Genomic DNA, 21975 nt, shown 5'->3' on the forward strand with positions numbered 1-21975 from the left:
ACAAACCATGTCCTCATTGGTGCTGTCACCACCCCGCCCCCAACACACACTCACACCAGCTCGCCAAGTCCATGGGGAATACAGATAATAAAGGTGTGTTTTCATATGTGGAAAACATGTGTTTTTCTTTATTTTGTGTGTTCCAGTAAATAAGCCATTTCTTTTGTAATATTTTAGTTATTTATAAGCCATTTAAAGGCGTTGAGTGTGCAGATTGTGTTATATTGTGATGCTTGAATCAATACTATTGCATCTATTTGTCATTCAAAACTACAGTAAATCCACCAAAGACAGATCACATGACCTTAGAGTCCGTTGAAATAATGGACTTTTAAGATCTCATGAAATCAAAATGATAAAGTTTATAGCTTTTGTTCATCCTTAGGAAATTCTATTTGCTAGTGTTCTCCAACAACTTTTACAGATACAGATGCACACATTCCACACTGACCAATATTGATGACAGATCATCAAAATCAGATGAACTACACAGATTTTTGTCCAAACAAATGCTCTCTAGAATGAGTATGTCCCTCCCCCTTAATACCACCTGCAAAAAATAACAAGTGGCACGGTTTATGGCTGTGGCATTATAATATTTACTCTTCGATACTCTCCATCCAAAATGTCAGTTTCAATAGGAAATACGGTAACATATATATAGCTCATCAAACGATTTCATTGGTTCTTTACATGAAATATCGACAAATCAATTATGTCAATGTTGAATTAAAATGATTAAGATGTACATAAGCACAATTATGGGAAGGAATAAAATAACCTGTGTGTACGAGTACTGAATTTACATCACTTCAAAGACATTCCAACATTCCTGCATAATGTCTCTCCAGAAGTGAGAGGCAGGAAAATATCTGTATTGTGGAAGAATAATGACATCAAGTCCCCCTAAATAATGAATTGCTGTGTTAGGGAGGAAATCTCGCCTCTGATTATTCACTGTGGAAACGGTTGTGTTTTCTCAGCATTGCCCTGCTGCTTTCTCACTGCATATTTGAGCTGAGAGAACACATTTTCTTTGTTTCCAAGGAGACAGGGATGAGAAAAAAGAAGAAGAACTATTTGTCTGCTGTCAAAGAAACCACAGCATCTCCAGAGCATGTGCTCTGGAGTCAGAGAAGAGAGAAACTAGTGTGTCTGCAATTTCTTTCCTGGTTGAATGCAGGATATAGAGCAGGTATAATTGTAACACTTTTTGGTTTTTGCTCATTAATTAAAAAATGTTAGCAGTCCATCTGTAGTCAATATTTGTATCCCTTAAAACTCATCTTTGATCACCAAAATTACACATTTAAACGGTTTATCCTTGAAAAAAAATTCTTCATGCCTTAAAATAGCTTGAATGTAACTCTACACCCTTGCCTCATTTAGTATACACAGTTCTATGCATATGCAAATGAGTCCCGCCTCCACTCACTCACACCAGCTCACAGATCCACTCCTTGACGATCACACGTTGACCTGATTGGTTACAAGGTATTTTCTGATGTCAGAAACACCAGCGATTTCAAACCGTGTTTTTGAGACTGTCCCTGGTTCATTGCAGTTTTAAGGACAAAATACTGAATTTACACATGGTTTGTCTTAAAGCACATTAAAAACACCACTCATATAATCAAGATTATATAAGACATATAATCAAAATTAAAAACTTGATTTCCAACACAGAGGGTCTTTAAGCTCAAAGGGGCTCTATGTAGAACTCAGAAACCCTTGATATTGGCGACGCCGGTGGCCATTAAGTGAACTGCAGTCAGCAACTTATTGCTCGCACTCTTAAGGCTGATTTATACTTCTGCGTTGGACCTACGCTGTAGGCTACATGTCGGTTTTCATTTATACTTCTGCGTCATTGTCCACGTCGACGTGCAATTACACATGCAGAGGGAGCATGTGTAACCCCTGAGGGAGGGGTTCTAGCAGACCAATCACAGCGCTTGTGGTCCGTGTAGAATTGACACGTTGTTTCATTTTTCGAGCCTACGTCGTACACAGAGCCTACGACGTAGCTATGGCATAGGATTGACGCAGAAGTATAAATCAGCCTTAACACACCTAAAGTAACGTACAAGAGACTGAATGTGATTCAAGGCCCTGATATGCTGATGGCGAAGTTCTTTTTCGCTCTTCGCTTAGAAGTAAAAAGAAGTTGGAAATCCCTTTACAGCGATGTAATGTTAACGAACATCCCGACGCCGTCCATGCTGCTGATGAATATGTAAATATGTGCTGCGTGCTTTCCTCTAGATAACAAAATAAACACATGAAACAAAAATGCCAGCGGTGAGAAAACAGCAGTTAAGAAAGCATCTGATCATAATGATGTGAATGTTTGCGATTCACCGGCATCATGCCGACAGATGAGGTCATTCAAATTACACTGTTATGATAGTTTGAATATAAAGCATGTTTGAGACTATACACCATAGACTTTAATAAAAAGATGGACAGCGCATCGCTGCTCTGCTTCTTTCCACTGTAGAAAAACGAAGCCAGAATATCCCAATAATGGTCGTTGCCGATTACGCCGTTCGGAGGCCGAGTCTGTGCCGTGGTGAAGCCGCGGTATCAAGGTCCCGAACATACTCAATCACGCACAGCTGTCAATCATAACGTTATATCACGTTTTTATAGCATCACATAACTAACTAAAACCAAACCTATTGGAAATGAACACTTGAACATACATCTGTGTGATAAGAAATTACAGAAACAATCTTTTGAAAAAAATGTTTGAAGTGTAATTGGATTTTTTATTTTTTTTTGGCTCGTGTCCCATTCGATTACATGGAGAGGATGGGGTTTATGACCTATACTGCAGCCAGCCACCAGGGGGCGATCGAAATGCTTTGGTTTCACTTTTTAGGACCCATACGATATACCAATATAGATCTAGCTATGTGAGACTATCGTTTGAATGAATCCCTTTTCTTTGCTCTTTCGGCATTATCCTGAACATTGTACAAGCATTTGTTTCATGTGTCATAGAACGGAAGAGAGGATCTCGGGAGTGTGAGAAAACGTCACACCCTTTTGATTTTCATGGCCTTCACATAAAAAATCAGTCGTCAAGCTTTCATACACAACGGAGGTCGGGGAAGATCTCGTTTTTAAAGTTCCGTTACAAGCTGTTCACACAATACAGATTTATTTATTTATAAATATCCCAACCAAATCAGGCCTAAAAACATCATTAAAACATTCAACTTGAAACCATAACTGTTTAAAATTCAGTTCTTCACAATGATCCTGTTTGTCATTGGACGCAAAATCAATTTAGAGATAAGACTGACTAATTATTTATTATTTATTAAGAGTACAGGACCTGTTTGAAAAGGAAATGAAACTGCCACTTTTCTATTTTAAAGCAATTACAAACAACGTGATGCTTTTGAGATTTCAGATGAAGTCATGAGCAATGAGGTTTGATTGTGGGTTTCAACAATCTCAAGTGTCCTCATAAATCAATGAACGTGTGACCCTGGCCGATGCAGATTCCAGATCTCTTTCTCCTCCTCCTTAATGTGACAGACATATGAAACCCAGGCCATGAAGCACGCGCCTGCGTGTCCCCGGGGACCAATTTAAAAGGCGCACGCGTTTGCTGCCTGGCCTCTTCCTTCTATTCAAATGGAATCCTGTGCTTAATGCCAACGGTTGCCACGGCGACTGTGATGCCACCATCTGTCACACGGCCTATTCAAAGCAGCCCAGCACCATTTCTCTTTAATGAAGGAGAGATGTGTATTTATTAATTATACAATGATGAAAAACAGAATTACAGTTTAGCCCTAGCGCGCACTGACATGGAAAACTGCTGCTTTGCAATGTTTCTCAGGGTTTTTTTCACACTTTCACACCAATGAATTTCAATGATTATTTTATCCTGCTTAGAAAAGGCATTTTTAGCTGATTTTTTTTTTACCCGATACTATGACCTTGAAGAACTTTGTGTTTCTGTATTTTCCATCTTAAAGGGATAGTTCACCCCAAAATGAAAATGTTGTCATTACTTACTCACCCTCAAATTGTTCCAAACCTGTATGAGTTTCTTTCTTCTGTTGAACACAAAAGAAGATATGTTGAAGAATGTTGTAACCAGTTGACGGCACTCTTTGACTTACATAGGAAACAAATACTATGGAAGTCAATGGGGTCCATCAACTGTCTGGTTACAAACACTCTTCAAAATATCTTCTTTTGTGTTCAACAGAAGAAAAAAACTCATACAGGTTTGGATCAATATTAGTAAATGATGACGTCATTTTCATGTTTGGGCGAACTATCCATTTAAGAGGAATTTAATAAGGCAGAATATCACTGATCTACTACAATTCATTTATTTCTTAAAGTCCCCCTGTGGTGAAAACCCAGTTTTTAATGTTGTTTATATGTCTATGTGGTGTTTTTAATGTGCTTTAAGACAAACCATGTGTAAATTCATAAGTCGACACCATTGCTGAGTATTTTCTCCTTAAAACTGCAGTGAACCAAAGACAGTCTCAGAAACACGCTTTGAAATCGCTGGTGTTTCTGACAACACAAACTACCTTGTAACCAATCAGATCAACGTGTGATCGTCAACCAGTGGATCTCTGAGCTGAGTGAGTGAGTGGAGGCGGGGCTCATTTGCATATTCATAGAACCACATATACTAAATGAGCCAAGGTTACATTCAAGATATTTTAAGGAATGAATAAATTTTTTCAAGGAAAAAAAAATGTTTAAATATGTAATTTTGGTGATCAAAGGTGAGTTTTAAGGGATACAAGTATTGACTATTATTGACAATTTTTAATGAGTAATATCAAAAAGTGTTGCAATTATCCCTGCTCTGTCCTGCAATCAACCAGGATAGAGTTTTAAATGATGAAATTATTGAAAACAGGGGGACTGTAAGAAATGCATAAATGTCAAATATGATAGCAACTCTGTTAAAAATATAATTTAAGAGCTTTATTTTTTATTCAGCTATAAATAAAATAGCTCTAAGAACTCAGCTCTGAAATAAAGCACATGTGTGATGGTGTAAAGAGCGCTGTCGCCCCCTGTCGGCCGGGAGCTCGAGGCATCACGACAAGAGAAAGGGTCTTTCTTTCTCTGGATATATTTCTCAATGAGGGACAAAATGACGTTTAGAAATTTCAATAATGAAAAAAAGACAAAATATAGGCAATGGAGAAACAAAATCAATATTATGATGGCTCTTATAAAATAACTATAATATAATAACACCTGAAATTATTACAAAATGACAAAATATCAGAATTTACCTAAGAGAAAAACATTTTTTGTTGTTAAAAATTGGATATAAAAAAATATTTAGGCTATTATAATTGCTGGCTCTTAAAGAAAAGAAAGAGTCAAAATATAAAAACATGCCAAATATAGGCTATTAATAATTATAATACTATGGGGGAAAAGGCACACAGTTCTAACCTAAAATAGAGCACATTAGTTTAATTAACATCAAATGTTAAATAGCCTAGCTAATAATATTATTGAATTAACTTCCAATCTTCAGTTGAATGATTAGATCAGTCCATACACTGATGCCCTTCACATTAAAGTCTCCATCCTCCAGTTTGAGCGCGTTAAGCTCAGTCTCAGTGTCCTCTTTTAATGGCGCTCCTGAATTTAATAAATCTTTTAATCGATCAGCCAGTGCATTAAACGTCACTGGCCCCTCTGACGTCGGCACCCACACACTCTCCAATACGTCATACTGCAAGCAGGACGCCCACTGTTTCACAACACCCCAATATGCCCGTTTAAACTCCGGAGACTGTCGGGAGAGGACAGTGCACAGTCCGGGAGACAGCGATCTGCACAGTGCACTCAAACACCCGTCGCGATCTTGGATCCAGGCGAGGATAAAGTGCTGAGTGACGGCGCTCGTGTCGTCATCACTGGAGAGGAGCGCAGCGGCTATGACGTCATAAAGGCTTCCCGGTTTTCCCGCGCTGTCCCTGAGGATGGAGTCCAGCACTGTTCTGGCATACTCCTCATTTCCCGAACGAGTTAGGAGAGAGTTCAGGAGTTCCCTGAGCAGTTTGCCTCTCACTTCTGCCTCAACCTGTAACCCAGGATGACTAGTCCGGTCAAACGAGCAGCACAGCAGATTAAAGGCAGATTTGCATGTAATGAAGCTGCTTTGATCAAACTGGAATTCTTGTGCTGCAGTTTTGGGATTTGGGAAAAGCATTTGAACGACGGAGTTCGGCGAGTAAGGGTTTGAGAGTAGATGCACGAGCAGCTTGTGTTGACACTGAGCCAGGTCCGAGAACATGACTGGAGAGTGCGCCGGGAGCGCGTCCTGCAGCCGCTGGTTGGTGTCCTTCAGGCCGGCCTCCAGTGCGGACCGGACCGTGGGGTTGCACTGGAAGCGGGAGTGGAGCTGCTCGCAGTACTCGGCCCACTGGAACGCCCGCTGTAAGGTGTGCTGGTCCCACTCACGCACGCGGTCCGTCTGAGACACGGCCAGTAACTCCAGGATGTTCTTCAGTTGTCTCAGCACAGCCTCCATGAAACTCCAAGCACTGTTACCGCACATAAACAAGTAAGCATGGAATATGAACTTCAGCCAGCGCGTGCTTCGTTCCTGATTCGCTATTGGTGGAGGACGCGTACGACGTCACTTTTTTTTCGCGGTACTAAACTTCCGTGACAGTTTTTCAAAATAAAAGTTGCAAATATATATTTATATATTTATTTTTTACACAAAACGATCTATTGAATAACTTTGATCACTTGTTCCAACGTATAAATAGAATCTCATTTTTACAAATGGTTTTCTTTTTTTGTGTGAGTGAAAATCACGTTTTGTAGCCTATTTTATTTTAAATGTTGTATTAATTTTTATCTGTACTTTATATAATACTATTTCTTTGTAAGATTTGTATGGTATTTGTGTTTTTCCGGCCAGTTAACGTTTTTCTCTACTGTGTGGCTCGTGTTATGGTCTCTCCTGCACGGAGCTGTCGCATCGCGCTGATTAAGACGCGTCGCGTCGCGTCTCTCAGGGAGGCGGTGAGATGAGCGCACTTTGAACTGAGACTCGCAATGACATTCGGCTCTTTGAGGCTCAGTGTCATGGTAAACAGTCTGAGGACCCTGTGCTTGAGAAAAACATGAATTCGTTGGAAACGAGAGACTACTATTGAAGAACCGACTGCAGGCAGTGCATTCTGGAGGGTGAGTGGGTATTTTTTCTGGAAAGAGAAATGTTTCTGATAGATAGATGGATAGATAGATAGATGGATAGATACATTGATAGATAAATGGATGGATATAATTACATATAGTAGCCTACAGTAAAATATTTTTATTCTTTTTAAAATAAAATGCATTAACGTTGAAAAAGTTCCTTCAACATTCATTACCCTAATTATACTTACATAAGTACTTTTTTGAGGAATGCATCTAGTTTAGATCTGCCTACAATATAGTCTGTTTTTGTGGTTTCTCTTTAGTGTTAAAATAGCTCATGAAAGCACCAGCAGCTTGGAAATATTACTACAGTCATAAAATGTCAAGCATACCCACTTGAAAACAAAAAGAAAATAACAGTTTTTTTTTGCTATTAGACTGCAGAAGGCATTTGAGTTTCTCTCATATATGAGCTGTTCAGTTAAATGTGTTATTGTGCACTTATAAAGCCTGCAAATATAATTATAGCCAGTCTGATACATCAAGCATTAAGGAATTGGATTATGCAGACAACTAGACTGAATAACCTAACTGGGAAAGGAAATAGACTTTGATATGAACTTCAAAAAAATTCAGGTTGAATTTAGAAAATGTGATAAAATGATCACTGCATGGAGACTGAAGGCGTCCTGTGTGTGTGTGTGTGTGTGTGTGTGTGTGTGTGTGTGTGTGTGTGTGTGTGTGTGTGTGTGTGTGTGTGATTGATTTACCCTTCACAGTCCTTTAAGGGCAGAATACAATGTGTGTTCTGTGCTTGATGAACATGACACAGCGTTGAAGCTCAAATAACTGCACCAGAATCAGACAATCGAGCTGGAGTATTATCACTTATATTTCTGCATTAGTCATGGTCAGTGTTTGGTTTACGGATGGGAAATTCACACAAACTATGGGAGACACTTATTGCCTTTATATAACTCCACTGTCACAACTTCAAATTAATCTCATCTGTTTGCTAGAAAAATATTGACTGAAAGAATATTATGTTGTTCAATATAATTGTCTGAGCTAAAGGTTTGTCTGTCACACTGTACACTGACCTTTGGTATCAACCATATGTGTCCAATATGTGAGTTTATATGTGTGGTGGTGAATGTACCATATAAATATAAATGTACTCTCCATCTTTGAACTGTGCGGGCGTGTGTTTGCCGAGCATCTGTTTCAAGGTGGTGATCATGCAGTTTTGTGAGTGTCTAATGTCAGCAAAAGATGAGCAGTCTTTGAGAAAAGAGAGAGATTTTAGTGAATGCTATTAAGTGCCACTTTTCTGAAGGAAATCTGTGTGGTACTTTTTCACGCAAAACCGGATGCCATAATGCTATATAGTTGTATATCATATAATTTCATAATAGCCAACCAAGTACAAACACTGTTTTATGATGATATTATGAAATAATTTTCGAGCATACAGAGCTCACGCTGAACAAAAACTGGCTTAAAAAATAAAATAAAAAATTCTGTCATTATTTACTCACCCTCATGTCGTTCCAAAACTGTAAGACTTTCGTTCATCTTCGGAACACACGAATGAAGATGTTTTTGATGAAATCTGAGAGATTTCTGTCCCTCCATTGACAGCTACACAACAACCACTTTGACGCTTCAAAAAGTTCATAAAGAGATCGTAAAACTAATCCGCCTGAATTGAGCGGTTTAGTCCGAATTTTCTGAAGAGACTCGATCGCTTTATGAACAGAATGAATTTAGGCTTTTATTCACATAAACAATCATAAACTCACACATCAGTTGTGATAAACAGAAGCTTAAGCATGTTTGCTTGACGTGCGAGAACCATGAGGTTCATCCTCGTGTTACGCATCACGTTTGAGCTTCTGCAAGAGGTTTGTGTTCATACGTGAATAAAAGCTTAAATTCAATCTGTTTATCATTTAAAGCGATCAAGTCTCTTCAGAAAATTTGGACTAAACCACTCAATTCATATGGATTAGTTTTATGATTTATGAACTTTTTGAAGCATCGAAGTGGTAGTTGTGTAGCTGTCAATGGAGGGACAGAAAGCTCTCAGATTTCATCAAAAAGATCTTCATTTGTGTTCAGAAGATGAACGAAAGCCTTACGGGTTTTGAACGACACAAGGGTGAGTAAATAATGACAGAATTAACATTTTTGGGTGAACAAACCCTTTAACTTGAACACATCTTTGCCATTGTGTTCACATGCTCAACAAACATGTATGTGGCTGCAATGCTCAACGCTTTACAAACACATTGTAAACAGAAACCTTTGACGCCTCTCTCTCTCTCTCTCTCTCTCTCTCTCTCTCTCTGTACACACACACACACTTACATGTGTGTGTGTGTGTGTGTCATTGCTAAAGTGTTGTGTTTAGAGAGGTTTTTATAGTATCTATGTTCTTGGGAGGTTGCTTGTTGGTTGCTTACTGATTATGTCAAAATACCTTAGTCTAATTATTTGGGTCTCTATATATCGCTTGGCTTCCTTCTTTAGTATAAGTGTGCAGGATCATTTTCTCATGCTTTTTATCATCTCCCAGATCTGATTATTTTAGAGTAGCAAAAGTGATGCAGGCACTACTAATAATAAGGCCAATCTCAGATCGTATCAGCTTTATCATTCAAGCCCTGATGATCACCGAATCAGTATGGGAAATATTAAAGACAGACAGCACTGATATTATTAGTGGACCACTGTTCACGTCTCAAAAGGCATCTTCCTTTGTCCATATGGGACAATTTGTCCTTTTTTTAAATTCCTTAGGGTGCCGGTAACACCTCTTTTTTCCTCTTTCTGTTTCTCTGTTACTCTCAACCTTTTCCAGCACAGGAGCTCTTTCATAAAGAAAAGAAAAGAGGAGATTTGGGTTTATCTGATAGACGTTTGGCAGGTAAAGTGAACTCTGGCTATTTTGTGAAACAAGAAAAATATACAGATTGACTTTCAGTTCGCATTGGACTGCCAGCCATTCAGAGCTCAAGACAACAATGTGACAATTGTTGGACCCAAGTTCTCATTCCCAGGTTGCTTAGTGGGATACAGCAGAGAAAAACTTAGCAAGAGGCCCCATTCTGCATCACTGAAGATATTTACACTTCTCAGAACTCATAACTTTTCTCTTGTGCCTCTGGAATTCACATGTGATGCAGTGAATTATGGGTAAGGGGAAATCCCTCGCAGCGCTGGGTGGCATCACAAATTATAGCCCCATTTCTGTGTGCATAATAAACCAGACCACTGCCACTGCATTTAATGCGTAAAAAAAAAAACCTTCAAACAACAATGATATGCAGTAACAAGTTTTGCTGAGAGACAGAACCAGATTAACTTGACAGGATTCACTAGAATTAAAAAAGAATGCACTGCCTTCATCCGTGTTTGTGTAGATCACAGATAGATATTAAACTGGATTGGTACACATTCTTCTGCAAATAGCCTCAGGTCGTTACAGGGAATTGTAACTGCTTTAGACAAACAGGGAAATGCCTCTGTGACTAATAGAGGCTATAGCAGTTATTGCAGAGACACATTTGTTATCAGTAAATTGAACAAAACCTCACAGGGTTCATAATCCTCAACATCACTACATAACCAACTAATAACCAATGCACACTTTCATGACGTAATGCCGCTTTGAGTGTCGGGTAGAAGACTTTTTTTTGTGTAACAATTATGCTCACCAAGTCTGCACTTATTTGAATAAAAATAGCATAAAAACAGTAATTTTGTGAAATATCACACACATTAAAATAAATGTTTTTAATATATTTAAAAATGTAATTTATTCCTGTGATGCAAAACTAAATTTTCAGCATCATTACTCCAGTCTTCAGTGTCACATGATCTTTCAGAAATCATTCCAATATGCTAATCAGTTGTGCTGCTTAATATGAATATAATAACTTTGATGAATATGAAGTTCAATTACAACTATTTATTTGAAATAGAAATCTTTTGTAACATTATAAATGTCTTTACTGTCACTTTTGATCTATTGAATGCATCCTTGCATTAGTTTATTTCCAAAAACCCAAACAATTGAACTAGTTTATGTAGACCAGAATAGCAAAGATAACTGGTGGTGGACTCTTTTGACTTAGGGAAGTGAGAAACCATCAAGCGACCACTCAAAAAACGTACTCGGTTACTAACGTAACCTCGGTTCTCTCTAGAGAGAGGAACGAGTACTGCGTAGAATACGCTAGGGGAAAATCCTTTTCCACGAGAATACTGAAGCCAAAAAATTATCCTTTAATTTTGTATTAATGTAAAACGCGTTGCGGCAGCATACAGACATAGGCGAGGCAGCTCGCGCGCCTATTGGCTGGTCTGCTGGCAACTGCTTAAGCCTATCGAGCGAGACCTAGAGTGACGTCAGACCCAATGAGGGCGCTTCGCGCCCTCTGTGTCACGTCCCGCCGAAACGGGCGTGGCTTAGGTCTATAAATACCGCTCGCAGGCATTATTTCTCTGGTTTTTCATAGTCGAAGCAACCAGAGCGCGTGCAGGCACGGCAGGATACGCAGTACTCGTTCCTCTCTCTAGAGAGAACCGAGGTTACGTTAGTAACCGAGTACGTTCTCTTACGAGAGATACTCTCGTACTGCGTAGAATACGCTAGGGGAACCTAATGTAAAACGCCGTGCGTGCTGGGATCTGATACCATAGACTCAAGGGCGACAGCCCGGAGTTCATACAGTACATAATCACCCAGGGGACTCACAGGGAATCCTGGAAGAGAGGGGGGTTAGCCACTATCTTCCTTATAGCAGCATAGAGCAAGGATTGCAATACTCAATAGCTGCATAACTGACAGCGCCAGCTATGAGATTTTGGCCATACTAGACCGACAGTAGTCTGGCCTGTAGTGCGGGAACCTCTAGGTTGTAAAACCTTATAAATGTAGACGGAGAGGCCCAGCCTGCCGCCATACAAATATCTTGCAAGGCAATCCCACTTGACCATGCCCACGATGAAGCCATGCTTCTCGTGGAGTGCGCTTTGACACCCAGCGGGCACTGCATGCCCTTGGTTGTGTAAGCTAGCGCTATTGCGTCCACTACCCATCTGGATAGGGTATGTTTCGAAGCTGCTAGTCCCTTAGAACGCCCGCTGAACGAAACAAAGAGCTGCTCCGTCTGTCTGAAAACAGACGAGCGAGACACATAAGCTCTTAACGCCCTGACTGGGCAAAGGGAGCTTTCGTCCATATTTCCTTCAGTGACCGGCAAGGCAGACAGGGAAATGACCTGTGCTCTGAACGGTGTATTGAGGGATTTAGGAACATAACCGTGCTTAGGTTTGAGTATAACTCTAGAGTCATTCGGCCCAAATTCCATGCACGTCGCGCTTACTGAGAGCGCGTGTAAGTCCCCTATGCGCTTCACTGAAGCGAGAGCCAGAAGAAACGCCGTCTTGAAAGACAGGTGTTTAAGATCAATCTCCTGCAAGGGCTCAAATGGATGACCTTTCATGGCTTCCAGTACCGTAGAAAGGTCCCATATAGGGACTGTTGGAGGTCTGGGAGGATTCAGTCTCTTAGCTCCTCGAAGGAAGCGAATAACTAAATCGTTCCTTCCAATAGACTGGCCGAGCGTGGTCGAAGAGAACACTGCTATGGCCGCTACATAGACTTTGAGCGTGGAAGGGGACCTGCCCTTATCCAACAGCTCCTGTAGGAAGGAAAGAACCTCCGTCACACCGCAATGCAGGGGTGACACACCACGAGCTGTGCACCAGCTAGAGAACACTGACCATTTTGAGGCATAGAGACGTCGCGTAGACGGAGCTCTGGCCTGTGTGATAGTGTTTAACACTCCCTGTGGGAGGTCAGCGGGTACCCGTTGATGGCCCACACATGGAGGGACCACAGCTCTGGGTGAGGATGCCAAATCGAGCCGTTGGCTTGAGAGAGGAGATCCCTCCTCAGAGGCACTGGCCACGGGGCGGTGCTCGCTAACTGCATCACAATTGGGAACCAAGGTTGGCTCATCCAAAGGGGGGCTACAAGCAGCACTGAGCATCCTTCTTCCATCGATTGATTTATAATTCTTGATTTCTCTTTAAACTCACTTACAACGAACATTTTCTACTTTTCCTCACCTCATAGTTATAACGCGGATTGTTGAGCAGACGCGTCTCAAGCCTTGTGATCCAACGCTGGATACTCTTATAGGTTACGTCCGTGGATCACGGCTGAACGCGTCTTCTCCGCACTCATTTAAGTTACAAACAAACATTTTTTCGCCTATCGTGCGTCTACTCTACACCCGTACCACTGAAAAGACGGATTATATCCAAGACTTAAGCCATAAATTAGTATTAATATTGATAGCACCACTGGTAGCGTCGTTGCTAACTTAACTTACTGTCCATCTGTTAAAATGGCGAATATATCAAATGTAAGTAGTCTACCTTTTGGTGCAGGTGAGGACACATTTGAGCTGCACGCGGTGCAGTCTGAGCTGGAAGCTGTTGAGAAACAGATCCACGACCTTTTAGTAAGAAAAGCCGAGCTGATAGACCGGCGTTTGGCTCTCGAAACATCATGTGCCGAGGCACACAAATCAGAGATTAATGTTACTAACCCGCTGACTCCGACCTCGTCTACTCCGTGCGTTCCTCAACATCGGTCCCGAACGTCGAGGTCGCGATCAGCCATGGTCTCGTTCACTCCGGCTCCAACATGCCATCACGAAGCCTGGATTTTTCCGCAGCGGAAGTCGCGAGTCAGGTCTAGACCAAGAAAACTCTCTCCGACCCTCCCGGTTTTCGAGATATCCACACAAAACCGCTTCTCCCCTCTTCGCGAATCAGAACGCGATGCTGTGATCATCGGCGATTCCATCGTTCGACACGTACACGTTACGTTAAATAAAAGTAAGGTGCACAGTCACTGCTTTCCTGGTGCTCGTGTTTCTGAAATCGCTGCTCACGTTCCCGAGATTCTGAACGAGCGCGTCGGAACCGTGGTCCTGCACGCGGGAGGGGCCGACATCAGACTGCGCCAAACGGAGGTTTTGAAGAAAGACTTCAGGAATCTGATCGATACGGTACGCAGCACATCGCCTGATATAACGATTATTGTGTCAGGACCGCTTCCCACGTATCGACTAGGTCATGAAAAGTTTAGTAGATTATTTGCGCTTAATGAATGGTTAATGTCATGGTGCAATGAGCAGAAACTTCTCTTTGTAAATAATTGGAATCTGTTTTGGGAGCGTCCTAGGCTTTACCGTGCTGATGGCTTACACCCAAGCAGATTCGGATCGGATCTTCTGTCAGATAACATCTCCAAAATGTTAAATACCTTTTGACTAGTAAACAAAAGTCCAAATCATAGTCTCTGCTGCACCAATTTAACTGATATAAATAGTGTAGAACATTGCATAGAAACTGTGTCTATTCCTCGTTTAGTGAGATCAAATCATAAATCTACTGCAGGATCTAGAAAAAATCTAATTGTTATTAAACCAGAAAATGTTGCTATTGGTAATCAAAAACAATTTTTAAAGCTAGGTCTTCTAAACATTAGATCACTCACACCTAAGGCAGTTATTGTAAATGAAATAGTCACAGATAATAGCTTCGATGTACTTTGCCTTACTGAAACCTGGCTTAAACCAAATGATTATTTTGGTTTAAATGAGTCTACTCCAGCAGGATACTCCTATAAACACGAGCCCCGTCTGAATGGTCGTGGCGGCGGTGTTGCAACAATCTATAGAGATTTTCTCAATGTTACTCAGAAAACGGGTTATAAGTTTATTTCATTTGAAGTACTTGTACTAAATGTTACGCTCTTAGATGTTCGAAAAACATCCCTATTATCTCTAGCCTTGGCTACCGTATATAGACCGCCTGGGCCTTACGCTGATTTCCTAAAGGAGTTTGCAGATTTTCTCTCAGACCTATTAGTTAACTTCGATAAAGCATTAATTGTTGGAGACTTTAATATCCATGTAGATAATCAAAATGATGCGTTAGGGGCTGCGTTTACAGATTTATTAAACTCCTTTGGGGTCAAGCAAAACATTACCGGACCGACTCATCGATTTAATCATACACTCGATTTAATTATATCACATGGAACCGATCCAACCGATATAGATATCATTCCACAAAGTGACGATGTCACTGACCATTACATGGTAACTTGCATATTACGTACTCCTGTAATATATCATGCTGCGCCGCGTTATCGATTAGGCAGAACAATCCTTCCATCCACCATAGATAATTTTTCAAACAGCTTATCGGATCTGTCTCAGCTGCTCAGTGAACCCAAACAAACAGATGAACTTGAGGAATTAACTAGCACTATGAGCACCATTCTCTCTGGATCATTGGATATTGTTGCGCCCATTAGATTAAAAAAGGTCAGAGAGAAAAGTAAAGCAGCATGGTACAACAATACTACGCGTGTTCTAAAGAGAGAAACCCGTAATTTAGAGCGTAAATGGAAACAAACCAACTTAGAGGTCTTTAGAATCGCATGGAAAGACAGTATGTCACGTTATAAAAAGGCCCTAAAAGCGGCCAGGGCTGAGCATCTACGCAAACTAATAGAAAACAACCATAACAATCCTAAGTTCTTATTTAACACCGTGGCGAGACTAACAAATAAACAGATGTCTCCTGAACAAAGTATTCCATTACAGTTTAGTAGTAATGATTTCATTAAGTTCTTCACTGAGAAAATAGAAAACATCAGAACCACAATTGTAAACGTTCAATCCTCAATCGCGCCTTATAATTCAGCCTCAATTATCACGCCGCAAGAACAATTACAGTGCTTCACAACTATAGAACAAAAAGAGTTAAATAAACTTTTTACTTCATCTAAAACAACAACATGTTTATTAGATCCCATACCAACTAAACTATTGAAAGAAGTGTTACCTGTAGTGGAAGAGCCTCTCCTCAATATTATTAACTCGTCTTTATCTTTAGGTTATGTTCCAAAAACATTTAAACTGGCAGTTATAAAACCTCTCATTAAGAAACCACAATTAGATCCGAATAATCTAGTAAATTATAGACCCATTTCAAATCTACCTTTTATGTCTAAAATACTTGAAAAAGTTGTGTCCGCTCAACTGGGCTCTTTCTTACAAGAAAATGACACCTATGAAAAGTTTCAGTCTGGATTCAGGCCGCATCATAGCACTGAAACTGCGCTCGTTAAAATCACAAATGATTTACTTTTAGCTTCTGACCAAGGCTGTATCTCAATATTAGTTTTACTTGATCTTAGTGCTGCGTTCGATACTATAGATCATACAATACTCTTAGATCGACTACAAAATTATACTGGTGTTCAAGGACAAGCATTAAGCTGGTTTAGATCGTATTTATCTGACCGCTACCATTTTGTTTATTTAAATGGAGAAAAATCTATCATAACTCCAGTAAACTATGGAGTGCCGCAGGGATCTGTGTTAGGCCCTCTATTATTCTCAATATATATGCTACCACTTGGAAATATTATAAGGAAACATGGAATTAGTTTCCATTGTTATGCTGATGACACTCAAATCTATATTTCATCACGGCCAGATGAAAACGCTAAATTATCCAAATTGACAGAGTGTGTTAAAGATATAAAAGATTGGATGACGCATAATTTTCTTTTATTAAATCCAGACAAGACAGAGGTACTACTTATCGGTTCAAAAAACCACCCACAAAACCTCTCACAATACAACTTTAACATAGTAGGATGTCCTGTTACTTCATCCTCTACAGTAAAAGACCTGGGTGTTATATTAGACTGCAACCTGTCTTTTGAAAATCATATTTCATATGTTACAAGAACAGCCTTTTTCCACCTTAGAAACATTGCTAAGCTACGTAATATGCTATCAGTTTCTGACGCAGAAAAGTTAGTTCATGCATTCATGACCTCGAGACTAGATTACTGTAATGCGTTATTAGCCGGTTGTCCTGCATCCTCAATAAACAAGCAAGAGTTAGTCCAAAATGCCGCCGCTAGAGTTCTAACTAGATCAAGAAAATATGATCATATAACACCGATTTTATCATCCCTACATTGGTTACCTATAAAGTCCCGTATTAATTACAAGGTATTGCTACTGACTTATAAAGCCCTAAACGGCTTAGCTCCAGTCTATTTAACGGATCTTCTATCGCCCTATAATCCATCGCGCTCTTTAAGGTCACTAAATTCGAGGCTTTTGGTCATACCTAGGATATCTAGGTCCACCAAAGGAGGGAGAGCATTTTCACATTTAGCACCAAAACTCTGGAATAGTCTTCCGGATACTGTTCGTTGCTCAGACTCGCTCTCCCAGTTTAAAACTAGATTAAAGACGCATCTCTTCAGCCAGGCATTCATATAATACTTTTAATCCTACAGTTAAATCCGACCTCTAGTTCATAAACGCCAGAGGAGAACTGGCCCCCGACTGAGCCCGGGTTCTCCCAAGGTTTTTTTTTCTCCATTAGGTCACCTGATGGAGTTTTTCGGTTCCTTGCCACTATTGCCTTTGGCTTGCTCAGTTGGGGATATTTGGGGATGTTTAATTTAATTAATCAATCAACGATACTATTGATCAGCATTACCGAACGTAGACGTTCCACTAGAAACAAACATTGATGTATTGTTCTAATTTATTACTGTGAAGCTGCTTTGATACAACCTGTGTTGTGAAAAGCGCTATATAAAAAACTTGACTTGACTTGACTTGACTTCCCTGACCCGTTCTACCACCTGCGTAAGGAGGGAGACGGGGGGAAAAGCGTAGAGAGGACGGCGAGGCCACTCGTGGGACAGCGTGTCCTTGCTCTTCGAGAAAAATTCTGGACAGTGAGCGTTTTCCTGAGACGCGAACAGGTCTACTTCCGCTCTGCCGAATTTCTTCCACAGCAGCTGGACTGTCTGTGGGTGCAAAGACCATTCTCCTGTCGGAACCTGGTTCCTGGACAGTCTGTCTGGTCCTATATTTAGGAGCCCTGGCACGTGCGCTGCTCTCAGCGAGAGCAGGTTGCTGCGGGCCCATATCAGGAGGCGCCTGGTTAGCCTGTACAGAGTCAGGGACCTGAGGCCGCCCTGGCGATTTATGTAGGACACCACTGAGACGTTGTCTGAACGTATTAGCACGTGGTGTCCCTTTATGAGGGGACAAAAGCGCGTGAGCGCTTTGCTCACTGCCAACATTTCGAGGCAGTTGATATGTAAGAGCTTCTCCTGCTTTGACCATTGGCCAAAAAGCGGTCTGCCCTCGAGCAGCACTCCCCATCCCGAGGTGGATGCGTCCGTGGACACCACCATCACTCTCGAGGAAGTCCCCAGGCTTACACCTGATTGGTACCAGTCTTTTGCCTCCCAAGGTTTCAAAGCTGCAATGCACTGGTTGGTACTCTCTTTCTGAGCCAGAACTGCAGTGGGCGCATGCGCAGAAGGCCCAACTGGAGAACTGAAGATGCTGAGGCCATCAGACCGAGCATCCTTTGAAAAGCTTTGAGAGGGACTATCGCGCCGCAGCGGAACGAGCCGGCTGCGCGCCGAATGTCCAGTGTGCGCTGAGATGACAGGCGTGCTGTCATTAGCAGCGAGTTCAGCTCTATTCCCAGAAAAGATATAATCTGTCTGGGGAAAAGCAAGCTCTTTTCCCAGTTCACTGCGAGACCGAGATTCTCAAGGTGATCGAGTAAAATGGTCCTGTGCTCTACGAGCTCTGAGTGAGATTGGGCTAGAATCAGCCAGTCGTCCAGATAGTTCAGCACTCGTATGCCCCGTAATCTGAGGGGTGCGAGCGCTGCGTCCATGCACTTCGTAAATGTACGGGGTGCCAGGGACAAGCCGAAAGGCAGGACTGTGTACTGATATGCCTGGCCCTCGAAGGCGAATCTCAAAAATCGCCTGTGACGTGACGCTATCTGTATTTGAAAATACGCGTCCTTTAGATCTATTGACACAAACCAGTCTCCCTGGCGGACGTGCGCGAGGATTTTTCTGGTTGTGAGCATCCTGAACTGGTGCTTCATAAGCGCTCTGTTCAGCTGCCGCAGATCTAGTATGGGTCTGAGACCCCCGTCTTTTTTGGGCACCAGGAAGTATCTGCTGTAAAGCCCCCCCTCGCTTTGAGCTTGAGATAGGGGTTCTATAGCCCCTTTGCTCAACAGTTTCAAAATCTCGGCTCGAAGTAGATGAGCTACTTTCGATTCTACCGTGGTCTCGACGCGCGCCATGAAGCGGCGAGGGCGTCGGCGAAACTGCAGCGAATAGCCTCCTTTTATGATGTTCAGCACCCATCTCGAAACCCCGGGAAACTTTTCCCACGCAGGTGCGGGAGTAGCTAGGGGCTGGATGCGAAGCACGCTCTGATCGGCTCGCGATACAGCGGCTTTTGTGTGCTGTGACATAAGCGTCGTGCTCATGACATCTGAGGCAGGGGGCGCGCTGATAACAGCGGGCAGAATGCCCGCGCTCGACTCCTCCGCAGTGTTTAGCTGAGAGGAGGAGGGCTGGGCTAGTTTCATGTCTGTGTGTGGGCGTGGGCGCAGAGCAGCGGGCACATACACCACCTTTACAGCATTGCTCGCGTGAGCAGAGCATATGCATACTGGTCCTGTATTTACAGGGACCGTGAGACATGTGGGAAGTAGCGTTAGTGGGCACTGGGTAGTGGGCACTTTTGCTACATTTGAAGCGCAATCGATCTGAGTCGATTTTATGTGCGCGAGCCCTGTGTGAAGGGCTGTGCTTGTGTGTAGGAATGGGCACTGAGTAGTGGGCATTTTTTCTACACATGAAACACCGTCGGCCGTGGCCGGGACACCAGAAAATGCACTCTTTAAGGGATTTATCTGGGTAGCCGTAAAAACGGCTTTTGTGTGCAGGCAAGCGGGTAATGGAACCGGCTTGTTGGCTGCTAAATACGCTGGACCAGTCACATTTCCTGGAACTGGACGAGCGGCAAGCTTTGGTGGAAGTCCGGCCGCAGCGGGACTTGGACACCGTCGCTTTCCTAGGCGTGCTAGGATGATTTCGGGGCCTCTGGCTTCAACGCAACCTTCTGCCGCGGGCCACGCGGGGCGGGGCGGCGGCCGGATGAGCGAGAGCGCGGTCTCGAGCTCTGGGTTTGGCGGCGTTGAGAAGAGGAGGCGGCGGGCAGAGGCTTAGGCTGTGAGCTCTGAGCAGACGGTTTCGCACGGCCTGCTGCAGAACCGGAGCGCTTCGGGAGGAAGTGCTTCATGGCCTGGGTCGCCTTCTGCACCTCAGCGAACCTATCGGCGAAATCTTTGACCGAGGTTCCGAAGAGGCCGGCAGGGGAAAGCGGCGCGTCGAGGAACGCGGTGCGTTCCGACTCAGTCATGTCAGAGAGCGTAAGCCACAGATGTCTCTCAGACACGGTGAGCGAGGCCATGCTCCGTCCAATGGCCTGTGCTGCTGACTTGGTGGCGCGAAGAGCGAGGTCTGTAGCGCTCCTCAAGTCCGGCACGCAGATTGCGTCAGGTCCTCTCTCGTCCAGCTGGCGGAGGAGATCGGCCTGGTATATCTGGAGCGTGGCCATGGTGTGCAACGCTGACGCGGCCTGCCCGGCGGCGGAGAAAGCGCGGCGGAGCAGGGTTGACGTCGTGCGGCAGGCTTTTGAGGGCAGCGCCATCTTAGCACGCCGTCCAGCAGAGGGCGGGCATAAGTGTGCTGAAATAGCCTCTTCGACTGGCGGCAGGAAGTGGTAGCCTCTGTTCTTTGCGTCGTCGACAGCGGAGAACGCCAAAGAGACAGAGGACCGTGTCCTGGCCGAAAAAGGGGAGCCCCAAGATTTAGCGACTTCTTCATGAAGCTCAGGAAGAAAAGGCACTGGCTTGGATGCAGGTGAAACGCGCTCCCCAGGCAGGAAGTAGCCGTCCAGCCGGTTGTGAGCAGGCTGCTCAGGCGTTATCCACTCGAGGCCGAGGCTCGCCGTGGCCTGAGTGAGCACGCGCATGAGCTCCGCCTCAATGCTCGCTCTCTTTCCCGTAGAAGCACGGGCAGGGGGGGCGGGATCCTCAGAGCCCGCCCAATCCTCACTGCCTGATGCTATGAGAGAGCAGGAATCCCCCTCTCGAAGCAGCGCGTCGATCTCATCAGCGTCATCGACAGAAGCGGCGGCAGACCGCGGCCGCTGTCCGTCCGAAAGTGAAGCTGATGAAACTGGAGAAGCAGGCGGGCGCACCGGCGAGCTTTGACGGCTGAGAGAGGGCTCCGGGATTCGCTGAGCGCGGCGCTTCTTACGGCGCGGCACAACAGCAGGTGTGGGCGCAGTCTCGTTGAACAGTGCCAAGCGAGTCCTCAGAGTCGCTAATGGCAACAGCTCGCAGTGATGGCAGCCGCCATCAGCGAGCGCGAGAGCTGCATGTTCTTGACCCAGGCAGGAAGCGCAGATGACATGGCGGTCCCCGTCGCTGAGTGCGGCTCTGCACGAGCCACAAGCAGGCATCTTGAAAAAGACGCAGCTCTTTTAGATGGTGTGAGTCGCGCCGGCGAACACACACACACACACAGTGCAATAAAAGGATATGGGCGCTGGATAGCGCAGCAGGAAGGCGATGAAGGCGGTGCGGCCGGCAGCTTCGTCGACTCGTCCCGCTGAGGTGCTTCTTCAACAGCGCGGCTTCTTCTCGGATCCAGCGATGTGAGTTGCTTCGCTGAAGGATGAAAAATCAGAGAAATAATGCCTGTGAGCGGTATTTATAGACCTAAGCCACGCCCGTTTCGGCGGGACGTGACGCAGAGGGCGCGAAGCGCCCTCATTGGGTCTG

At 43.5% G+C, this 21975-nt stretch overlaps 2 protein-coding genes across 3 annotated transcripts in view; one reads left to right on the forward strand and one right to left on the reverse strand.

Moving 5' to 3' along the window:
* Positions 1 to 4784: 4784 nt before the first annotated feature.
* fancf (FA complementation group F) lies at positions 4785 to 6626 on the reverse strand. The gene has a single exon (XM_081356113.1). It carries the CDS (start codon positions 6569 to 6571, stop codon positions 5525 to 5527), a length of 1047 nt encoding a protein of 348 aa, XP_081212239.1. The 5' UTR covers positions 6572 to 6626; the 3' UTR covers positions 4785 to 5524.
* A 412-nt stretch (positions 6627 to 7038) lies between these two features.
* The window catches only part of gas2a (growth arrest-specific 2a), a 64473-nt gene continuing 49536 nt past the window's right edge, over positions 7039 to 21975 (forward strand). Inside the window, exon 1 of one of the 2 annotated variants that reach the window (XM_081356114.1) lies at positions 7039 to 7212. The gene's annotated coding sequence lies outside the window, so the exon portion shown is untranslated. The remainder of the gene's footprint in view (positions 7213 to 21975) is intronic. The other variant, XM_081356115.1, reaches the window with a different exon arrangement.

The sequence above is a fragment of the Scardinius erythrophthalmus genome (genome assembly GCF_964197995.2).
Source record: "Scardinius erythrophthalmus genome assembly, chromosome: 24".
In the NCBI taxonomy this organism is placed as follows: Eukaryota; Metazoa; Chordata; class Actinopteri; order Cypriniformes; family Leuciscidae; genus Scardinius; species Scardinius erythrophthalmus.

Excerpts from the sequence above, each read along its gene's own strand:
- fancf (XM_081356113.1), bottom strand. The coding sequence starts at position 6,571 with ATGTGCGGTAACAGTGCTTGGAGTTTCATGGAGGCTGTGCTGAGACAA.